Below are 20,994 nucleotides of genomic sequence, written 5' to 3'. Positions count from 1 at the left end.
TTTGTTGTAAGAAAAAGGAAAAATGGTGAAAATTTAACAAATTTTTTTTTGTATGTTGAAGCAGATTGTAAGCTGATTCTCCTGTTTTAATTTTCGGAATATTAATACACCTCTGCGTGCTTGTTTGCATTTTGTTATTTTTTATCTTTTGAGACACACTTTGGACTAATTATCTTTAGCTTTTGTGTTTTGAATTGGAACTTTTTTAAAGTTTATACATTAATGTTGTAACTCAATCAAATTGAGTCTATGGTGAATTGAAAGGAAACACAAGTATAATGTTTTCTGTAGAGTTAAACCAATTCTTTATTCATTTTTTATTTTGGAATGAACGGCCTGGACGTATTGGTTAATATACCTTCCATACAGACCCAAAAAAAACCTTTACAGGAAAACTTTCGATAGTTCTAAACTAAAGAGTTCAGAAATTGGTACATTTCACATATATTGCAACTCTATTTGTAATACATTTGCTCATTATGATCAAAACAGATGAGTAGAATAACATGAAATCATCAGTTTATCCCATAAGGTAAAATATCAATTTTTACGTAAGTTAAACTGTTTTTAAGCGTTGTATTTTATGCAAGTTATGAAATTTTTTTTAAATAAATTTTAGTATTTGAAGAATATGAATGTAAGTGATTATTTTGAAATTTTTGAAAAGCTGTGTCATAAACTACTTCAATCATCAGGAAATATTTTCTCATCTTGTCATGGATTTAGGCTACGTAGTTTCTTCAAAAAAAATGTTAAAAGGCAGACTGCCAAAGGTTGCTTCGCAAAGGCCAGTATTATTGAGCGTTATTTCATCATTTTTAAGCAACAGAACACCTTTGACCTCGTTTAAAAACGCTTTAATTTGAGCAACATTAAACCCGGCCCCCCATCCAAACCGGGATCACTAGAATGGTTGCCTTAATCCTTTCGCCGCTCGCGCGGTGCCGGAGTAGTAAAGTGGCACGAAATTAATTATGGACCATCGCGAGGCTGGAGTGATTCGCAATCTCGTCCCACCTCGCCGCGGGCTTTTGATCCAGACGCGCGCGCCCGGCAAGGAGCGTAAACAAAAGCGCACGTCATCGTCGAGCCGTTCCGATGGGGTCCCCATTTTAATCGACCCGGCGTCTTAAGCACCTTGCGGGAGCTGGATGTATAATATTATTACCCGAAAAGTAAGCTAATAGACACAATATCGCTTTCCGTCGAAGCCGTTCATACCGCGTCGATATGGGCTCTGCGTCGAATTTGCTACTTTGTAGGGTTCGCCAAGGGAAGTGGACCGGAGGAGGAGGCCCAGCACGGGGAGGCGTGAGTGTTCTTAATGATTTATGCTCGCCCACGACCGGGCGGTGCGATGGGCGAGCGGTTTGTGGGTGGCGGTGTTGTAAGTGAACCCGACGATGATAAACAGCGTTTGATGCGGTTTGCGTTTCGATACGCCGCAGATGAGTGGTGATAAAGTTTTCGTAACGTGCGGATACGCACCCGACCACTCCGCAGCCACCGCCGCCGCTCAACCCCTTATCCATAGCTATGGCGGCATGACGAACCGCTGGAAACTGACACCCGGGAGGATGCCGTTGTCAAAGCGAGGCGCACCGAGGCGCAACCACGTGGGACGCGTGTTGGGAGGTGCGCTGGGATTTTGTGGCTAGTTTTCGGGACCGGGGTGCGCGGATGCGACCGGGGGCCAACCGAGGGCCGGGCGCTTTGTTTCGATACAAAATTTAATTAGTTTGATTGATTTTTCCGGGTAAACGTTTTCCAATCGTTTCTCACGATTAGGGGATCGATCGCTAATTGAATGATAAATATCTCATAACCAGTGCCGACGTGATTGATCACACGGCTGGGGCCGTCTCGGTTTTTCTTGGGAACGTTCCGCTGGCCGAGCGGTAATGGGGAACGGGGGGGTTTGCGAATAGCTTTTGTGCAAAAGTGGTTGGGTTTTTGGAGGAGGAGGAGGTATTGGGATTTTGTGGGATTACCTGGGACCCATTTGTTACCCTTCGACAAACGAGCGGTTGACGGATGGCGCTGGAATGTAGTTAGTTTTCCGAAAATTTTATGCCTGCGTTGTCGTACGGTTAACTTCGTTCGTTGCTCAGTCTGACGTTACAGACAATGGAATGTTTTGCTTGTATTGAAAAATGGATGGTTTGGCATATTTGAAACCTTACAGGCAACTGCATAGTATTTTTGCTATTTAATTAAAGAACATTTAAAAATAAAATCCAAGGAATTGGATCAAAGGAAAAACAAATTCAAAGGCATGGGAAAATTAATCAAATTTAGTATTTGATTACTAAAAGGATTGAAACTCTTCATTGGTTCAAGTGTTTGTACCGTAAAGACTATCTGAAGGAATATTAAAATTCCAAAAAGAGTGACAATAATGACTAAAATTCTAGCGAGATTTCCAATTTTACCTGTGATTTTATGGATCCTACCTTAAAAAATCAGAGATACTATATTCTGAAATATTAATAGAATTCATGATATAAAACATGCTTTGCCTCTAAAACAAACTAGACTCTTGAAAAACTCTTGTTTTACATTTCCTTCTTGGTGTTGGATCCTTTGATTCGAGCGGTTCATAGTTGCAACGGGTTGAATTTTTAAAGTAACTTACATTCACCACACTCACCGTTTTAATTAAATGTTATTCATGCGTAAAATTATGTATGTGAAATAATGTTAGAGTTTTTGTGCTCATGAAATATGAAAAGCAATGTTTTACAAATTTCAAATACCCAGGTGTCTAATTGAAATCATTTTAGGGTGCTCAATTTAAACAAAATGCATGTTTAAGGCTACTTCAATGTTCAATAATTCATGAAAATTTCCTATGGTTAATGTACTGAATAGTTATTTTAAATTGGTTGATTGGACGCAGGTTATGACAAAGTAGAACCTTTCATCCCATCAGCTAGTCATACATTTTGTAAGTAAACTATAATTTACACTTTTGAACATTAGTTAGCGATGTCGATTAGAAAGTGTCAGTCAAATGTCACCCGCAGCGAACATGTAATGGAAAATGTTTGTTGCATTTTGTGCCTGGTGCAGCCATAATTGCACGCGCGAAAAATATACCAGCACTCTATTTATGTACCAGTCCAACTAAATGCTGCTTGGCTTAGTTTTTTACGTTTGCCCGGAGCCCCGCGGGGGGTCCTGCGTCCATTCGGTAACGAAAGGGGAACGGACGGACAATGACGATGTGCTTCACGTTTTAGGGTGCTTTTGACGTCGCCTGGAGTGGCTGTAGCTTGACCCAAATTAAAGCTGTCAAGCGGATGGTGAGGCGAAAGTACGTGCTCATGGGATTTCAATTTTTCAAGCCAGCTCAGCGATACGCTCTTGAACGGCCGGCGGCCGGCACGGTTCGTAATCAATACACGTCAACTTCGGCACGTGCGTGTGCCAAAAGTGGATTGGGATATCGATGGAGCGTGGGACTGTGGGTAAAAATACAGATCCTTTTTAAAAGAAACACCCCTACACCCTTCGGGCACTAGCCAGGGGAAGAAAAGTTCATCGAGACAACGCAACCAACTCGCCAGGGAGCCTGTTGTAAACATTGGACGCCTAAGGCATAGTCGGACAATTTCCTGACCGGTTTTCGTTTAACTCCCGGACACGTTGATTTCATATCGGATGGTGGTAGAGCTGACACGTTCAGGCTCTGATTTGTCGTGTGGAATTATCGCTTACACAACCGGAAATCCTTAGAAGGCTTTTGGTGGGTTGCGATTTTCTCTGCTCTAATTGGTGTCATCCGCTTGATGGTACGGACGCAAGAAGAGAGGTAGGAAAAAAATTGTGCAGAATTCTTCCGAAAGAAAGCGGCATTTCTAAGTTTTGCACAACTTATTCACTGTTGGAAAAAGTTCTCCTGTCAATGGAGGCGCCCAGTATGCCAAAAGGAGGCGCCTGGTATGTCTAAAGGAGGCGCCTGGTTGTTTACCATTTACACGAAAACATGTTTCAATAAGGTCTTTTGAGCATCGAGTTAATTCGATCCCTCGCAAAAATGACACAATTGATAAACAAAACGGATAACTTTTCTTTAGTAGCCATGCCACTTTAAGGTAAAATTTCCCAAAACCACAGGTTTCCGGTAACGAGTTTTTCTTTTCGTTTGTTTTTGCAACGAAATTTTTATTCGAAATTTTAATGTTTCCCTTTATAATGAGTCACGATGCTCGTTACTTAAAATAAAAAATAGAGCAAAATGGAAGTATTAAAAGGGAAGTAAAACAGCATAATAAAAAAAGAGAAATATTCAAAGTACTATGCTGATGCATTATGAACTTTCTGTCTTTTAATAGTTTGATGATTTTATTATTATAGTTTGAAAATTATTTTGATGTAAATTAATTGATTCTGATCATTAGTAATTTTTGACACCATAACAATATTTACACTGACGTTTCATTTTTGGTTTGACATTTACTTCAATTCAACGATATGTATCTTTTCCCAAAAAATAAATAATCCCAAATTGTGGCCCTCCATTGCGTTTCCACGGTCACGTTATCGCTCAATCAAACTCATGCTGTTTTCCGTTCCGCTTTTCCATTGTTCAACGTTTCCCCTTGCAGAGACTCCCCGATGGATGGGTGGATAAAGTGTCTGCTGGCGGTCGCGCTGGCGCTGGTAAGCAGCCAGCTTCCGCCGGTCGGCTCGAACGTCACCGAAACGCGACCGAAAGCCGGCGGCCGCGATCGCTCCTCGTCCGCGCCGATCGCTTCCCTGTCGTCCGCCTCGATAGCGGCCGCGCTCGCCTCCCGCCACGCCAACGCGAACGTCGGCGGCAGCAGCGGGCCCAGCGCCGGAAACGGAAACGGAAGTGGAGGCCACGCCGCCGGAAGTGGCGGCCTCGGGAAATGTAATATCGCCCAGTTGCGCTGCGCCAACGGGACCTGCATACCGTCGTCAAAATTCTGCGACGGTAATTTCGATTGCCTCGATAAGAGCGACGAGCCCAAATCTTGTACAGGTAAGTGTGCTTTGATTACTTCTCCGTTTTTTTCTTTATTTTCCTTGTTTGCCGACTCCGATACACGCCAGTTAGAAGCGGAGGCGTGTATGTTGGTTTCTAGATTTCTTCAGAGGATACACATTTCCGAGTTATGAGCCGTGGGTTAGCTTTTTTTTCGTTTGTGTCATTTTGATACCATGCCATTCGTTCGCTTTTCGGTAGGAATCAGTGCCTACGGTACTCCGTACAACAGTTGATGGGTTTTCTTACCATTTTTTTTTGCATTTTTTCCCTACCCACGGATGGAAAATCTCGTCAAAGATACATAACGGGGCAAATAAAAAATGAACAGAAACAATAAAATACAATACCTCCAGTCTTTAAAGGTTAATGTTGCTTTGTTCGGGCCAATGTCGGCCCAGCAATTGAGCCTTTCCGATGGAGATTAAAGGACGAAAAAAGCGCACACACACACGCCGGCATACACACTCACACAACGGTGGCAACCGGAGGCATACCGGGCGCTTTAAACATGAAAAGCTAACTGGCTGGGGCTCGTAAATCGTGGAATTGCTTCACGTGTCGTTTCGCTTCCATTTAGCGCGACCGAAAGTAACGAGCTGTGCAGCTCGGAAACGGAACCGGGCGCCAGTCGGCAAGTGGCAATGCCCTCGCTGGGCTGCCGGCACCGGAGTTCTCTTGAGCTGAATTGAAATTTTAAAAGGCGACTGAAGTTGTTGTTTTTTTCTCTCTTCAGCTTGGCTCATTTCGCGTTTTATGTTGTTAAATTTTTGGCCTGTTCCTTTTTTTCACAAAGCACCGCGTAACCTGTAGCGCCCTGTTGCGTCCGAAAATTGTTGGTACGAAATGGATATTTGATTGTTGTTTTTCATGGCTTTAAATGGAGTTTTGTTTGGCCCGTCGGGCCAGCAGCCGGTGGAATGAGTTTAGCAAAAGCAAATCAACGATGGAAGGAAATATGATTGAAACGAAAGCAGGGATAAGTTTGTTGAATACGAAGAAGTGAAAATTAACTGCCGTATTTAAGAAACAAATTGTTATTGCAATTTCTACAGTTCCATTTGATTTTGTTAGTATTCCTTTTCCCAAAATAAATTCGATTTGTGTACACCAGAAGCAATTATTAAGAAACATTTTTTTAACAATCAATCCACATCCTTGAAGCACGATTAGGATTCTTTCTCATTTACAATACATCTTGTAACCCTTCATGTGTTAATCTTTAATTAAAGGCAGAACAAGTATTTTTAGAATGGCATCGAAACAATCATTTGAAGAATAAATCCGGTCATGAACAATTCCTTTATGCCAATAACAATTGATTCATATTACTCAAAGTCCAATTAAGGATAGATCACGAAATCAATTACATGCCTGGAAAATTTACAACGAGTTGTACCTATCGCACAATAGTGCGTCGTAACTTTAATTAATTAAACAATAACAAATTGAACACCGTATTAAATTGTATTTGAACGTAAGGCTTGTGAACGTGAGTCGAGAAGAAAAATCGTTGCTGAGAAATCTGAAGCACAGCAGGACAAACTTTTCACTGCTAAATACTTCATTCCCGGAAACGGAAACATTGCCTTTCTATCGGAACCCATTCAATAGGGTTCGAAATGAAAGTGAATGCGCAACTACGTCCGCTCAAAATCACCGCCCATCGCTTCACTAGCGCAAGATCGTTCGAAGTTGGTACAATTTTCCTATCCACTGCCCCAGAATGCTCGAACCGTCATTATCGAATGCAATAATCGCGTTTGCCCTTGATTGCAATCTGACAACTGGAACAGCACTGGGTGCACTAAAAGTGAACTACCATCATGGTTTGCTGCACGGAGGCTGTTTTGCAATGCTAGTACGATGGCCGTTACCACTGATCCGTCCTTTATTGGACCGCAGGCCGGCAATGTCCCCAAGCTGCCTTCGCTCTGGTTTCTGAGTTTCGTACAAAACAAAACTTTTTCAGCCCTTTTAACAGCTCGAAGCTCTTATTCAGTTTGTTCATTTTTTTGTCCTTCGTTGTGTGTGTTTGTGTGGGGGCTGAGTTCTGTTGGAGGTACTGTTTGCCTTTCTTTTTAAGAAACCATCACGATGTTGAACTTTCCTTCGCTTTTGGTAAAAGTTTTAACGACCGTCACGAGTCGAAGCGGGGAAAGGAAGCGCAAACCCTGGATGAACAAGTAAAGAGTAAAGAGTAAAAGTGGTCTTTCTTGTCCGGACGTCCGGTCGGGAAATGACCACCCGAAAATTTGTTGTCTCCGTCGAGTGGACCGAGTTCGTGGTCTGGTAGTTGCGGTGCAGTGGTGAAAAAGAGGAACGATCACGTGCGATCCGGTTGGTTCGCCGTAAGGTTTCGACCCTTGTTCCGCTCTGGCCACTTCCACAGTCCACAGTGCGGAATGCAGGAACGCAGGCGGAGGCCGTTAAACTTTCCTTTTCCGGTCCCGGTATCAACTGACTCCTTGGTCGACTCACTGTGAGATCGCTAGGAAAAGAAAAAAAAGGATAGACTTGTGATTGAATATGAAGACAAAGTAACTTTTACTTTAAGTGTATTATGAGTGTAGTGCAAAGTTGCTGAAGAAAGACTCTGGGTCATACCATTGCGGACTCGTAGACTCCTGCTTAACCCTTCAGGGAGAGTGAATTTAGAATATGGAAAAAAATATTCAAAATCCATATAAACCGCACAGCAGGATCAACTCAATTGGAAAATGGACTCATTAATGTCTTTTAAGCTTAATTTCATCATCCACAATCATGAGGCCCATGTCACAATGTTATTAAATTCCTTACATTGGGAACAGATCGTTCAAAATTGCCCCAACAATGGAATTGCTCGTAATGGAAAATTTTACTGATTTCTTCAAGGACAGAAAAGTAAATAAAACGCAGAAGAAACCGTGCCAAACCCAAACATTCACTCTGGGCAGGTCCTTTTGTTGAGGTTACAATTTTATTCCCTGCTGACTCTAATGGTATTGCGGGGTTAAAATTGATCTTTCGGTTCGTTGCACCGGCCTCGGCTGGGGCCTACCTTTGCCCGGGTTCACCATTTCTTACACTTCGCCGACGAACCGGGCTCGGTTGAAACGGAGAAAAAAAAGTGTACATGGCACAATTCGGCACAAAACTTCACAACCCGTCAAACTGAAGAATGAAAATTCCAGGCCGATGTTGCGGGACGCATGAGACCCCGCTGATAAGGATGCCACGACGATGACGAGGGCTGGAAATGAGCTGTCGGCTGGAAAATGCTTACAATCCGTCCGGCGACAAGATGATACCATCGAGTCCGGCCGGTTTTGCGGCGGGTTTTGGGTCGGATATCAACCTTCGCCGACGTTACCATCCCTTCGCGAGCGCTTCGGCGAGAAGCATCTTAAGATGGCAAAGTTTGCTCCTCTCACCTTGAATGGCATAGACGCTACTTTCTTGCCATTGTGTAAATCTAGTATCAGAGAAGTGCATTATTTTTACGACCGTGACGTAAAGTATACACACGGTACAACATGAAAATGTGGAAAATGAAAACGGGAAAAGGATATCCAACATTTTTACCTCAATCGTATTGTCCACTAAGGAGAGTGCTTTAGAGGTATTTTATAAAATATTGCTGTTGCACGAACTTCCTTCAAACGTTCAACAATATTTTAGTGTATAACAATAACCTTGCGTGTGGTGAATAATAGAGAAAAGTTGCCCACAAAGAAATTACTCTGGCGGTTTTTCACATGCTTTCTTTTATGCGGTCCATTAATCGTAATCACCTGACCAACGAAGGAAAGCGAAGAGAGGAAAAACAGAAACTTCCTCAAAAAAGAAATCCACTGTCAACCTTTGCGGAAAGAATGGTGCAGTGTCTTTGATGTGAAATTTCGCAACACGCACATGCCGGCAAAAGGGTTTGGCTTTTCTTGGTGTGGTTCTCGTGGCGTCGTCCAGCAAAACCCCATTTATCATGTGTGGCCGCAGTTGATGAATGTTTGTGAGCGAGAAGGAGTCGAACGAAGTCGCACAGGATCGGGTTTTCTCTTCATAACCTTTTAGCACTTTGTCGGAAGGGCGAGTGTTTTATAACTCCCAGCGGAGAATTGTGATCCTCCGTCCTACATCCGCACGGAGTGAAGATGAGTCACGAAGATACAAACCCCCCCATAAGAAGTGCAAAGTCATAAAAGGTCGGCCATCAAGTGAAGCAGAGATTGAATGCACGCAGAAATTGTGATGATGTGGAGTTGTCGTTCTTTTGGGGTTTTTTGTAGTATGAAGATAATTAATCTGAAATGACTTTTCGAGTTAGGATGATGGTTTCTTTTTGCATGAAACTTTCAAAGGTGTATTTTTTGCAAAAAAACAATGGGTGATTTTTGCTAAAATTTCGGGAACGTTTGAAAAATATCTTGCATTGTTTAAATAGTAATTTAAAGGTAGAAATGTTTGATACGGAAATGGATTTTTTCAATGGACTGTTTCATTTTGATTTTGGCGTCCTTCGATAATTCTAATCGGAGTACTTAAATCAAGTAACATTATTACATCTACTTGTCTCATGACAAGACGCTCACACCAGCTGCAATTCCGACAAGAGTCGTTCAAACAACGGATGCCACGCTATGGATGACCTTTTATTACTTGGTTTACAAGTTGTTTCAGTTATTACTTCGCTAAAGATGCGAGTTAAACGTTATATAATAGATTTACTGAAACGATTTCATAAAACAAACCACCAAAATGGCGTGTCAATCAGCAAAGCGTTTGAAAATTGCCATTACCAAACCCCAGGACAAATAAAACGTTCTGAAACATAGTTGGGCAACATTGAACGGACAATGAGAGAAATGTAAAATGATTTAGAGAAACAAAAGCCAGATTAAGCCTAGGCATTTCCAGCTTTAGATTGTTTTATTCTTCTCCCCCCCTCCGGCGGAAGAGTTCCGATGTCGAATAAAGACAACGGTTTTTGGCCTCCTGATGACTCATTTGACTTTTTCCTTCCCGATGGTTGCAGTCATTCATCAAGATTACAGCGTGAATTGACTTGATGATGACTGTCAGCGTAAATAAAAATAGATATCGCCTTCATTTGTTCGCCTTCCTCGAAGGGACCCCAAAAGCGGTCGCGAATTATGTAAAGCAAGATCATGTGCGCGATTCTTCACTTCTGCACAATGCAGTACAATTAGTGGCCGAGAGGACACGTTTCCTTGCCCGAGCCTATCTTGGTTGGAGGAGTTTTTACTCTTGTTTTTGCATGTTGCTGCGGATGTGGATTTAAAGCATGGAAAAATATAAATTATCATGTCAGCAGATGGCGATGACGGAATCTGTACCATGCGATCCTTTTTTGGTTTTGTTCGTTGCCTAGTGGTGGGTGTGTATGTTGTAAGGCTCTCTCTCTCTCTCTATCCCTCTCTTTGATTCCATTTGTCTCTTTCTATCGCTCAGACTTGCCAAACAGCACCCAAACTATTGCACGCTTCATATTTTCCAACAAAATCATCATCTTCATCCAGAGGGCAACGATTCGGGCCTGGGAAAAGCTCAGCAAATACCGCAAATTCCGTTTTCTTCGCCGTTGCGGAAACTTTTGTTTGCTGAGCCACGGTAGCCGCTTCCGTACAGTGTTGTTTTCGGCTTTTCACAATTCAAATGCTTCCCTCCCGCAGCACACACACCCACATACCTACAAAACCACTTGTTTCTTGGTCGTTGCCTTCTTTGTTTTCGGCATTATCAGCAGCAAAAAGCTGTGAGACTCCTTAAAACCGGTGACATATTCAGAAAATTAATATTCAGCAGTCGTAATTCTCAGCCCCCCACTTCCCCCGCGGGCTTGGTTCCCCATCCAGCGACACCTCCCCAGCCGGAACCAATTCCTTTAGGCACGATTTTGCGATGCCCCGGGCCGGCACACGGTGGAGGTCGTGGGGTTAGTCGGTAGGTTCACGAAAAGTTTGCCCTCTAATCTCGATCGTTCGTTTCTTTTTCCCTCTCTCTGCAGCGTGTTCTTTTTCCTTCGCATCTCTTATTTGTCTTCGACCGGGTTTACTAGCGGGGCCCTCGTGAATATTTTTCTTCAATGCCGCCGACTGCTTCACCAGTTTACGGTTAACTTTTTTTTTTAATTTTTAGGTGACATTTTTGTTCTCGTTTCTCGATATTTGTTTCTTTCTGCGTTGTTTGTCAAGTTTAACAGCAGCGATTCTCAGATGTTTTTGACGGTTTGATAGTTATCTAGAGAACCTGCTTGTCGATCATCATGTACTTGCACTGAGGTTGTATTGTGAATTTTATAAAATCTACTACGATGTTTTATTTAAGTAGCATTTCTTGTAAGTACAATTAACATATAATAAATGATTGATGGTAATATATCGTTGATGGTTTGAAACTAAATTGATGATGGTTTGCAAAATCATCATTGCCACGACCATCTTCAGTGTAATATATTTATAAGATAAGCAATTCTACAAGCTATGGTGAACTGCTTTTAGAGCGAATAATCGGCGTACAAGTCGAATTAGATCGGTTACTGTAATACTTTGTTAGTTTCGATGAGGTGATGATAACTATACGATATGATTATATTAAAACAATCTAAAATTAAATATTTTATAAGTAAGATTATAAAATTTGAATTGCATTTTCACTCGCTGCTCTTAAGCTCGTTCAATCGCGTATTCTTAGAGTTATCCTTCTCTTTTTAATTAAATATTTGAATTTATAATACTACGGTTTTTTCCTGATTATTTGTAAGCTTTTCCTTAACATAAAATAATATATTAAATGTCTTGATTTTTAAATATACATCCGAAGAAGCAGTTGAAGAATTTTTGGTTAATTGATTTAACTGATATCTGCACCTTACAAAGATCAGCGCATTACACAGTCAAGTGGATTTTGCTAATATTAATATTTGATGGTAATATATTAAACTGTCACACAGTTTGAGAAACACTGTCATATAAAAATAACACCGTACTCTTCCTCACTTACCAGAGCTTTCCTGCAGTCGAAAAGCTGCTTAAGAGCATGAGACAATTCCCCACTCGTGACCTTCGCTGTAGATATGTGAATGTGTGTATTTTCCACGTTCGTGCTTCGCGAACGCTCCGGGGGCTTCGGAATATCGACTGTCGCACTTGTTTTAACAATTTTTTATGAATTTAAATTGACTCACGAAGACGCCAAAGGAGGAGGATAAGGCATGGAAGGGACGATCAATGGGGAAGCAGGACTGCGTGGCATGGGGTGGTCGAGAGTAATCTTTGCGTCCCGCAGGGCAGGGCTCCGTGGAAGCTTAGATTTAATAATGCTGAGGTTATTATTTGGGGAAGATAATTCCAAATTATGAAGCTGAAGGCTTGACTTAGGCATTGTACATCAGGAGGGTGGGTGCACGGCTGGTAGCGGGAGATAAACCGGAACGAGCCTGGAGGGGTGGCTGGAAAAATCGAACGGTCCGGATAAGGAAACCGAAGCTCGAACCAACGGTTTTTCCAGCGTGCGCAAAAGGAAATGTTTGGAGAATAATTAAATTGTATAGGCTTCATAAATATGGATCAATACGGTCAAAATACCGGCCAGCGAGATTCTGTGTATGTGTGTAGGTGTGTGGTAAAGAGAGTGTGTGTGCGATACATACGCGTCCGAGATTTATTGGGGAGAGCCTTTTTGCTGGAGACCTACGCAAAGAGGATGCTTTGCTAATCGCATTTTTGGGGGTTGCGTTAGAAAGAAAATTCAAATAATTCTCCTACCTCCCTCAGTCTCACCCTCCCCCAGAAAAGTTCTGGAAAGGTTCTCCGTCTTTTTTTTTTGGGATTTGGGTTGCCAGCAACTCGGGCCGCGAGTAAGCGACTCCAATTGCTAGTCCCCCATCATTTTCCACACGGAGCCGGCTCCCGCTGAAATAATCCGCCCTGCGGGATTTATGCTCGAGTGAAGCGGGATTAACTACAAGTACAAGTGAAGCGGATTTATGAGAGCATTTTCGATTTTGAAACATGAAATAGAAAAGAAGAAGAGTCCCTTTTGTGCTCTTCACCGAAGCAAACTAACGAACAATATCAATTCAATTATCCGTCTTTCCAGTTGCGGACATCCGAAGTTTTTTTTCCAATTCTGCATTATATCTTGGGAAAGAACTCTTCTCTGTTTTGAGCGCAGAACAAACGACGCTCGCTAGTGAACATTATCAAGTAGCAATGGTCTACGATGGCTGTCATCAGAATTGTCTTTTACAAGCGTTGAAGATGGAGTATGGAACCTGTCGTTAGGACTGTTTCGGACCATGGTCAGAAGTGCAACAGTCTTAACTTCAACTCAGCCTGCCATCGACAGCGGTATCTATCGTAAACTGCTGTGTCAACTTGCTACCGTATGGGGTCGGGTTTTCCTTCTTCCACCCGCTCGACGAGAAGCGAAAAGTCCGGCTGCGCTTATTGCGCACCGCGAAAAACGTGTACATACACGCCCAACAGCCATCCAACTGCACGACAAATGGTTGCGAAAAGACCAGAAGAAAATAAAATGGCACGAAATACTACTGCACGTCAGTTTGCACAGTGCTCACAACTGGCTCGAGTTGCTTTTCGTCTTACGTGCAAGTTAGAGCAAACATGAAACAAAAAACGAAACAAACAAAATCTTGGATTTTTCCCGCTCCTGTGAAAAACTCGGCTGAAAGTTCCCCTCTGGTCACAATTTTTCGCAATGGCAAAAGTCACAGGGATACTTTCTTGTGCTGCCGGTAGTTTGTTTGTTTGACAATCGAAATAAACACGGGAGCAAAGGAGCGCCTTGACGCTGGCAAAATGTATATGTCGTGCGGGGTGACGCTAACGTTCCACCGGAGCAGGGCAACAACTAACACGCGGGAAAGTAAACGGAATCGAGAGAGCGGAGAACGTAGCGGGGGAAAATGGCAGGAGCTAGGTGGATTGTTTGTCCTGTCAGAACTATCGCAAGAGTTTTCTAATTACTATAATGAAGACAGAAGCGCTCTGGTTGGGGCGGAGTGATAAGACTTTTTCTATTTCCGAGTTGTCCTCTCTTTCGTGCAGCCAGCTTTTTTTCGGTATGTTTTTCTTTTTCATCAAGCAGAACTTTGGGCAAAGATAAAGGGTTGCTATTTATTTATTGCAGTGCATGAGGGTTGGAAGCAAACATACATACATGCACTACCAACCGGATCGCAATAATGTTGAGCAAACAGTTTCCGGTGAGCTGCAAAAGCGGGTTGACGTTGTTTTTTGCTTCGTACTATTGCTGCCAAACAAACATGGCGTGCAGGAACTCGCTGGATGCAAAATACGGGGGAAAAGAAAAAGACTCACCAATTAAAGCCAACATGATTTTGCAAATCAAATTAAAATTTTATTTTCCGAAGGACTTTTTTACTTTTTTGACCTTCCGGCAAGTGATTGCAAATTCAATTGCTGACTAAGTTTGAGGAAAACATTTCGTTTGGAACGGTTCAAAGCTGCAGCTTGATTGCCATGGCTAAGAGATGCTTTTTACCTTGGGCTTCTTCGGCTTCTAGAGCCCTGATAAAGTGAATATATTTCATTACAGCGTTTATTAAAAAGGATTGGTTAAACAACTCCACGATTGAGAAAATTAATAAGACTAAACCAGTTAACCAAATTTTGCAATACTGAATGCATTGAGTTAAGTTGGAACTATCCTGCATATTGCATGTATTTGAGAGTAGTAGTAGTAGTAATAGTAGTAAATAATATTTATTATTCATAATATTTACATGCCGCACTTACAATAACTTAAATTAGATTGATACTGGTTACATCGCTATTGGAATCATAACACAATATTTCTGGAGTTACTTAACAAAAACAAAAAACAAGGAACAAAAATAAGAAGAAACATAGCTAAAGATAATTTTTGGGATAGAGAAAGCAATAGTTCTATTTTTCTCAAAACTAGTAATCCTATTTTTCTCAAAACGGTCCATTCGGCTTTACAATGATGCCTCGTTTTCAAGAATGTATATAAAGGAGCATTAACCAATACGTTATCTGCAGAATTCAAACTGATTTTAAAACAAAAGATAAGCTTTTTTACACCACTGCTAGTGTAACCAAGCAACAAAGGGATATATAGAATAAAGAGGCATTGTTAAGTGGATTACAATGTAGTTAAAATGTGGCAATAAGATGAATTTCCAGACGTCCTTTCGCCCTCGCCCTTTTGAATTATTAGACGTCCACAAATCGGCATATACCCTTTAAACCTTTCTAGTATAAACGTATTTGCACACAGATGTATGTGTGTGTGTCTGTGCGTTGGTGAGTACATGTAACGAACAGCTCGAAATGTCTCGCAACATGCGAAATAACTGACGAACATGCATGAGTGAAAGATTTGAATACCATGCAACATGAACACGGTTACAACAACATGCTTTATAAACATGAGCCCCGCGTGAATCGAGGGCAGGTGTGAGGCAAGGTGATATGGTTTTGTATGGGATCAGCCAGAATTTGGTTTTATAAGCACATACATACACACACACACACACACAGGACACACACTCCAAATGTTCCGTTTCGGTCGTCTCGCTTCGAAAGAACAACACTTTTCCAATCGACTTAACGCGTAAATATACAATATTCTTGCGAGTGTATCAACATAATGGATGAGGGAAAATCGCTTAGGTCGCGTTTTACCATCGCATTCAACGCCGTCTCATGTTGGTGTTTTCCCCGTTCGAAATCGACTTGCGAGTGTACCGTTCTGCTCCAATGGCATTGACTTAAGCAAATGGTAAATGGCAATACGAACCATTGTTTTTATAGAAGATTAAATACTTAAAAAATGTAGGTGACAAAATATTTAAGTTAATAGACTGTTTAAGAAAATCTTATAAAACATGCACGCCAAACGTGCCTTAAAAATTCTCATCTCATGCTAGGAAATAGAAGTGCAGGATTAGAGGACTTATTCTATTCCTCCGCTTACGCTCGGCAAGAATTAGCTCTATCCTCCCAAATGGTTTTCCTCCTTCCCAATTTGCCTAACCCTCCCAAACACTTTTCCTCTGTCCCTTTTGGAAGGCTACGGGATGCTTACCGCTCGAAGACCGAACGGAAATCGTAGCCACTTGAACGGTTCCGGGCGTCACAAAGGATGGAGAAAAACAAGAACGAACTGGAAAGGACCGCTGCCCAGCAGCTTTCATGCTGCAGTGAGCATACACCTCTACCCCTCCCGCGATCTGCAACGGGACAAACATGCACCGTACATGTGTAGCACATTCCGACCCATTCTCGAGGAAGAAGAACGTTACGAACGAAAGCATTGAAACTGGAGCATAAAGCAACAGCCCCTGGTAGTACTCTTTTTCCCACCCAGAACCCCACCGTTCCCTTCATTGAGACGGCTGGCAGGGAAGGCGAAAGCATACACTATCGATAAGTTCCGTCGTCCGTGTCCGGAAAAGCACTCGATTCTTCCGATCCCCCGCTCCTCCGTCGTAATGGACCCCGTACGACCAAACCGTTGCGATTTATGGTGGAATTTTTTAATATTTGGAATCTAAAACTATTTTCACGGGTAGCTGCACCTCCCGGCTAACGAGGAGGGGCAGAAAAGTGGGCGAGATAGTTAGTTAAGGGTCGAGCTTAAAGCATGGTGGGCAAGCAAATCCATTTCGTTGGGAGCATTTTCCCGGCGAGGTTAGAAGATGTGGGCTGTAAAAGTGAGTGAGCGTTTAGAACGAGGCGAGGAAAATCGGTTGCAAGTACGGGGCTACTCGCTCGAGCAAGTTCCTGGAACTTTGATCGGAAAATAGAGATACACACTGTAAAATGGTGTTCCGGCAGAAAAGGAACGGGACAGCAAAGACAACATTAAAACGCTTTTCCTCTATAGCTGGCTGGGTGGAAAAAAAAGGAAATAAAACCCAGCAAAAAGGAACGCTCGTTCGCGTTGGCGGTTGGTTTTCCTACTACTGCCGCATCCCGAGTGGGGCCAGGGCCAGTTTACGTAGTCTGCTACTACATCCGCTACCTTCGCTCGGGGTTCGAAAAAGATGTAATGGATATTTTATTTCCCCCGATGTGTACGGTTTGAATTTTAAACATTTTATCGGACCCGCATCATCCAGCCCGGGCCACAACTGCATCATCTTCAGCTCCTGATCGGTTTGGTCGGTCTTTTTCTTTCCCAGCCTTTTCCCGCGACCTGGGTTTAGGAGCTTTTCTTCGTGCTCTTGTGTGCTCCTTCATCGAGCTGCGGGAAGCGGAAAAATGTTTGAATCCGAAAAGGTTAAAATATTGATGGCATACTCTCAGCTGGAATACAAATTCAATCGCTACCATCGTCGAACGTGGGCCGGAACATCGCTTGCGCCACTCCCCCTCTTGATGTAAACCTTCTCCTCCTGTTTTTTTTCTTCTTCCAAATGCCCAGACAGTTTACTTTTCTCCAACCGGATCGGCCGGGCCTTTGTGTTCCGGTGTTTTATTTTCGGACCCCGCGCGCGCGAACGATCGTCCGTGCTGCGATGTTTTATTTTCGTGTTTTGGAACAATTATTTTTGGTGCTTCTTCACGTTGGTTTTGTGGCGGGAGGTGCCTTCGCGTGCCCCACGAACCGTTCGATGAGTGTGAGATATGATTTGAATTCGTATTCGGTGGAACACGGGAACCTCAAACGAAACACGCTGGGAAAACTAACGGCCCGACATGGAAAACAGGTTACAATAAAAAAAAGATACGGACAAACCAACAGACGATATTTCGAATTTATACCGCACCGGGAGTTTGGCAGTTGAATTCGTTCGAAAGATAACGTCGATGGCTTCGGCTTTATGTAAATTGTTAACATTTGATATTTATTTATGTGCCGAGGGCAAATTGGATTTGGACTTTTTCTAGACATTATGGTCCTTGATCCTTTCGCCAGTGCTTTCCCGCGGAAGCCCATCCCCCCCTTTGGTCGAAGGGAAGGCACGTGCCTTGCTGCCCACACTCGAAGATAACAGCGCGATATCGGGATCTCGGGGTGTGTTCTCTCGCCCCTATTCCGTAAGGGTTGCTGCAGTTTTTGATGTTGATTTGTCCCTCTCCATGCCGGCCCCCGGTGGGTGTGTGTGTGGCACAGTGGCTTAATCGTTATTGGATCATAAATCTGTGTCCGCCGCATCATTGCCGCTGATTGTGTGAAACGTGCCGCCATCGGGTTGATTGCGCTGGAAAACGTCGGAAAATGTTACGCCCGCGCCGTTTTTGCGCCGACCGCCCATCCCTTTTTTTTGCGGCGGCACAGGTGTCCGATGGGGTTTGGTATTTTCCTTCTTTTTTTTTGTTGGTTTTTCCTGTGAATGTGACTGCTGAGAATTATGTAAATGGTTTTTATGATTCCGGTGACCCTCGGGAGGGAAAGGTTCTGTGCTGTGGAAAAACTCAAACTCACTCTGGCAAGCGTTGTTTTGATACGCGAATGGCAAACAATACGTGGCACCGGATTATTTATGAAGTGAAGTCGTAATCCACCGAGCGTGGCAGTTATTGTCGATTGATAACAATACATAACATATTTTTTGCCACGACTTTTTGCACCGATGGCCATGAAAGCTTGTGCTTATTCATTGAGTTTCTGAAAGTCGTTTTTCTGTGGCGATAAATTGAAATGATTAGTTGTTTTTCAACAACGACAAAACACATGGTTTTGGTTTTTAAGATATTTTGTTTTTTTATTATAATACATATTTATCTCAAGATGTTCATAGCAGTTGGTAGCACAGTTGTTTAAAAGAGAAAAATTTCGCCTGGAAAGATTATCCAGTTATAAAGGTATCAATTGTTTCTGCTTCAATGATTTTGTCTATTTTGTTGTACCTGTAAAAGACAACATTAAAAAGAAGCAAAAGCAAGAGTAGACTAGTAAAACGAGAAGTGATCAAAATTAGAAGCAACACAAAGGAAAAGAAAGTAACTAAGTAGAAAAAGTGGGAGTAAAATACTAAAATTTAACCCTTGTAAGGAGAAAAGCCAGCATCAGTTTAGAGTTTAGTTGCAACAATACTGCTTTTGTTTGAACTCTCATTAGCGTCTAAAATACAGAATTATTTTCGTTTGTTATTCGACTTTAGGTTTTCCATGGTTAAATATATTAAACCCCAATAAAAATGAGTAATAAATTAAAAAAATGTGTGACGTTGGTATTTTTTCAGAGACCTAAAACAATTTTTAAGCTGAGTTACCAAAATGATTGATTGCACAAAATTTGAAACGATAAGATCTGTTAATCAACGTTCACGAACTTGGTACACCGTTACGTACTCGCTGTTGGTTGTTAACTGTAGGTTTTCGTGTCTTAAAACGAAGTTTGATTAATGTTCGTCAGTTTTTCATAATCAGAAAGCAAAGTAGAAAACCACCGATCGACCACCGACCACTCTCAGCATGACAACTCCATCCGAACGACGTTCGCCAAGAAGACATTGTTTTCACCCACGGGAATTTTTGGAGGTGATTGTGAAAGCTGTATTGCCTAACCTAAGGGAGGAAATAAATTGACCACTTTAGCCGACGCTAGCCGCGACCAAGCGAGGAAAAGCCAAAGGGGAAAAGCATACAAGGAGTAAAAATGTTAAAAAGACGAATCAAATCAAGTGAGTAGTTGAAGAGGCTTGGCCGGGGGAACATAACAACAAATTGGAAACAATTCCCGGCATCGGTCGCAACAAGACGCTGGAGTGGTATTGTCCAATCCATCAAAAAGAACCTCTGCGCCATGTCGCAAGACTGATATTGGGCGCAAAAACAAACGCCACCGGAAAAGAAACAGAAAAAAATAGACGAAAAATCTGATCGACCAAACGGATTGCTAAAATCACACAAATCGCAAAGCTCCCCCGGAGGGCGGAAGGTGTAGTGGTGGAGGGAGCGCGTGTCCTTAAAGTCTTGCCGACCGAGACCGAGTGCTGGGTCGATTTTCGTCATCGCTGCCAGCGCGAGCACCATACGGTTGTGACAATATTTGTGAAGAGATTTTGGAGGCTTCTGTCGAAAGCGTGAATGAGAACGCTGGGAAACGGGCTCATCTCGATGCCATCAGAAGTCGTCACCGGCAGGAGCAACACTCGTCGACACTCGCCCGTCGGTCCGTACGTGATGTGCCAGTCCGCGTGCGTGCGGAAAACCCCCTCTTGAACCGAGCCTCGTCCGCCGGCAAACGGGAAAGGAAAACATTTCCACCCGTCGTGGCGATGGCTAACGTTAGCTGCTTTTCTTTTGCCGTTTTTACTTTTATTTCCTGCTCCGAAGAGAGTGTGGATGATTTTCATTGCAACGAATCCGGTCGGAAGCGGTCCGATCGATGGGATTATTGCCTTTTGGGAAAGGGTGACACGGGGGGGGAATGGAGCAAAATCGGCCAAAGGGAGCAAACGCAAACCGAGCGGGGTGGGGCATTCGAATCGGCGTCAGCATTCGGTGCGGACGAGATCGAGATGAAATTTTGCGGAAGATGACAGGAATTATTCCTTGGGCTTCCTTTGCATACGCCGTGCCTTCGAGTTCGCTTTTTTATGCTTTCGAACGGATTTCGCTGGCCTTCGGATTTTTCCGACACGGCACGCCTGGTGCATATGAATTATTGTGACCGGTTTTACGGGTTTGCAACCGGAGGTGGTGACGATGAGGTGGCATATGTGTCGTGGTGCGCCATGTGGATGATGTGATTTGATTTGCATTGTGTTGGGGAGGTATGAAGGAGGAGGGGGAGATGTTTTCGTCCAGCGAAAATTGGCAGATTTTCTCGACATCAAGCGGACATGTTGCAAATCATGCGGAATTCGATTCGAATGGAATACGTAAACGGTTACAATGCTGTGAAAACGATGATTGTATTATGTGTTGTAAGCATCGATGGAGAGAAAGAAGTCACACGAGAGCATTTTCCACTGGAAGATATTAAATTACTGTTGTTGAAACATGAATAATAAA

At 42.8% G+C, this 20,994-nt stretch overlaps 1 protein-coding gene across 1 annotated transcript in view; it reads left to right on the top strand.

Annotated features, from left to right (window-relative positions):
• The first annotated feature begins 4,620 nt into the window (after positions 1-4,620).
• The window catches only part of LOC131288437 (uncharacterized), a 43,338-nt gene continuing 26,964 nt past the window's right edge, over positions 4,621-20,994 (top strand). The window contains exon 1 of the mRNA XM_058317570.1: positions 4,621-5,008. Within this exon, the coding sequence (XP_058173553.1) occupies positions 4,621-5,008 (388 nt within the window). The remainder of the gene's footprint in view (positions 5,009-20,994) is intronic.

The sequence above is a fragment of the Anopheles ziemanni genome, chromosome 3 (genome assembly GCF_943734765.1).
Source record: "Anopheles ziemanni chromosome 3, idAnoZiCoDA_A2_x.2, whole genome shotgun sequence".
NCBI lineage: Eukaryota > Metazoa > Arthropoda > Insecta > Diptera > Culicidae > Anopheles > Anopheles ziemanni.
Note: the sequence above shows the minus strand (reverse complement) of the source record. Positions and strands in the feature narration are given on the sequence as shown.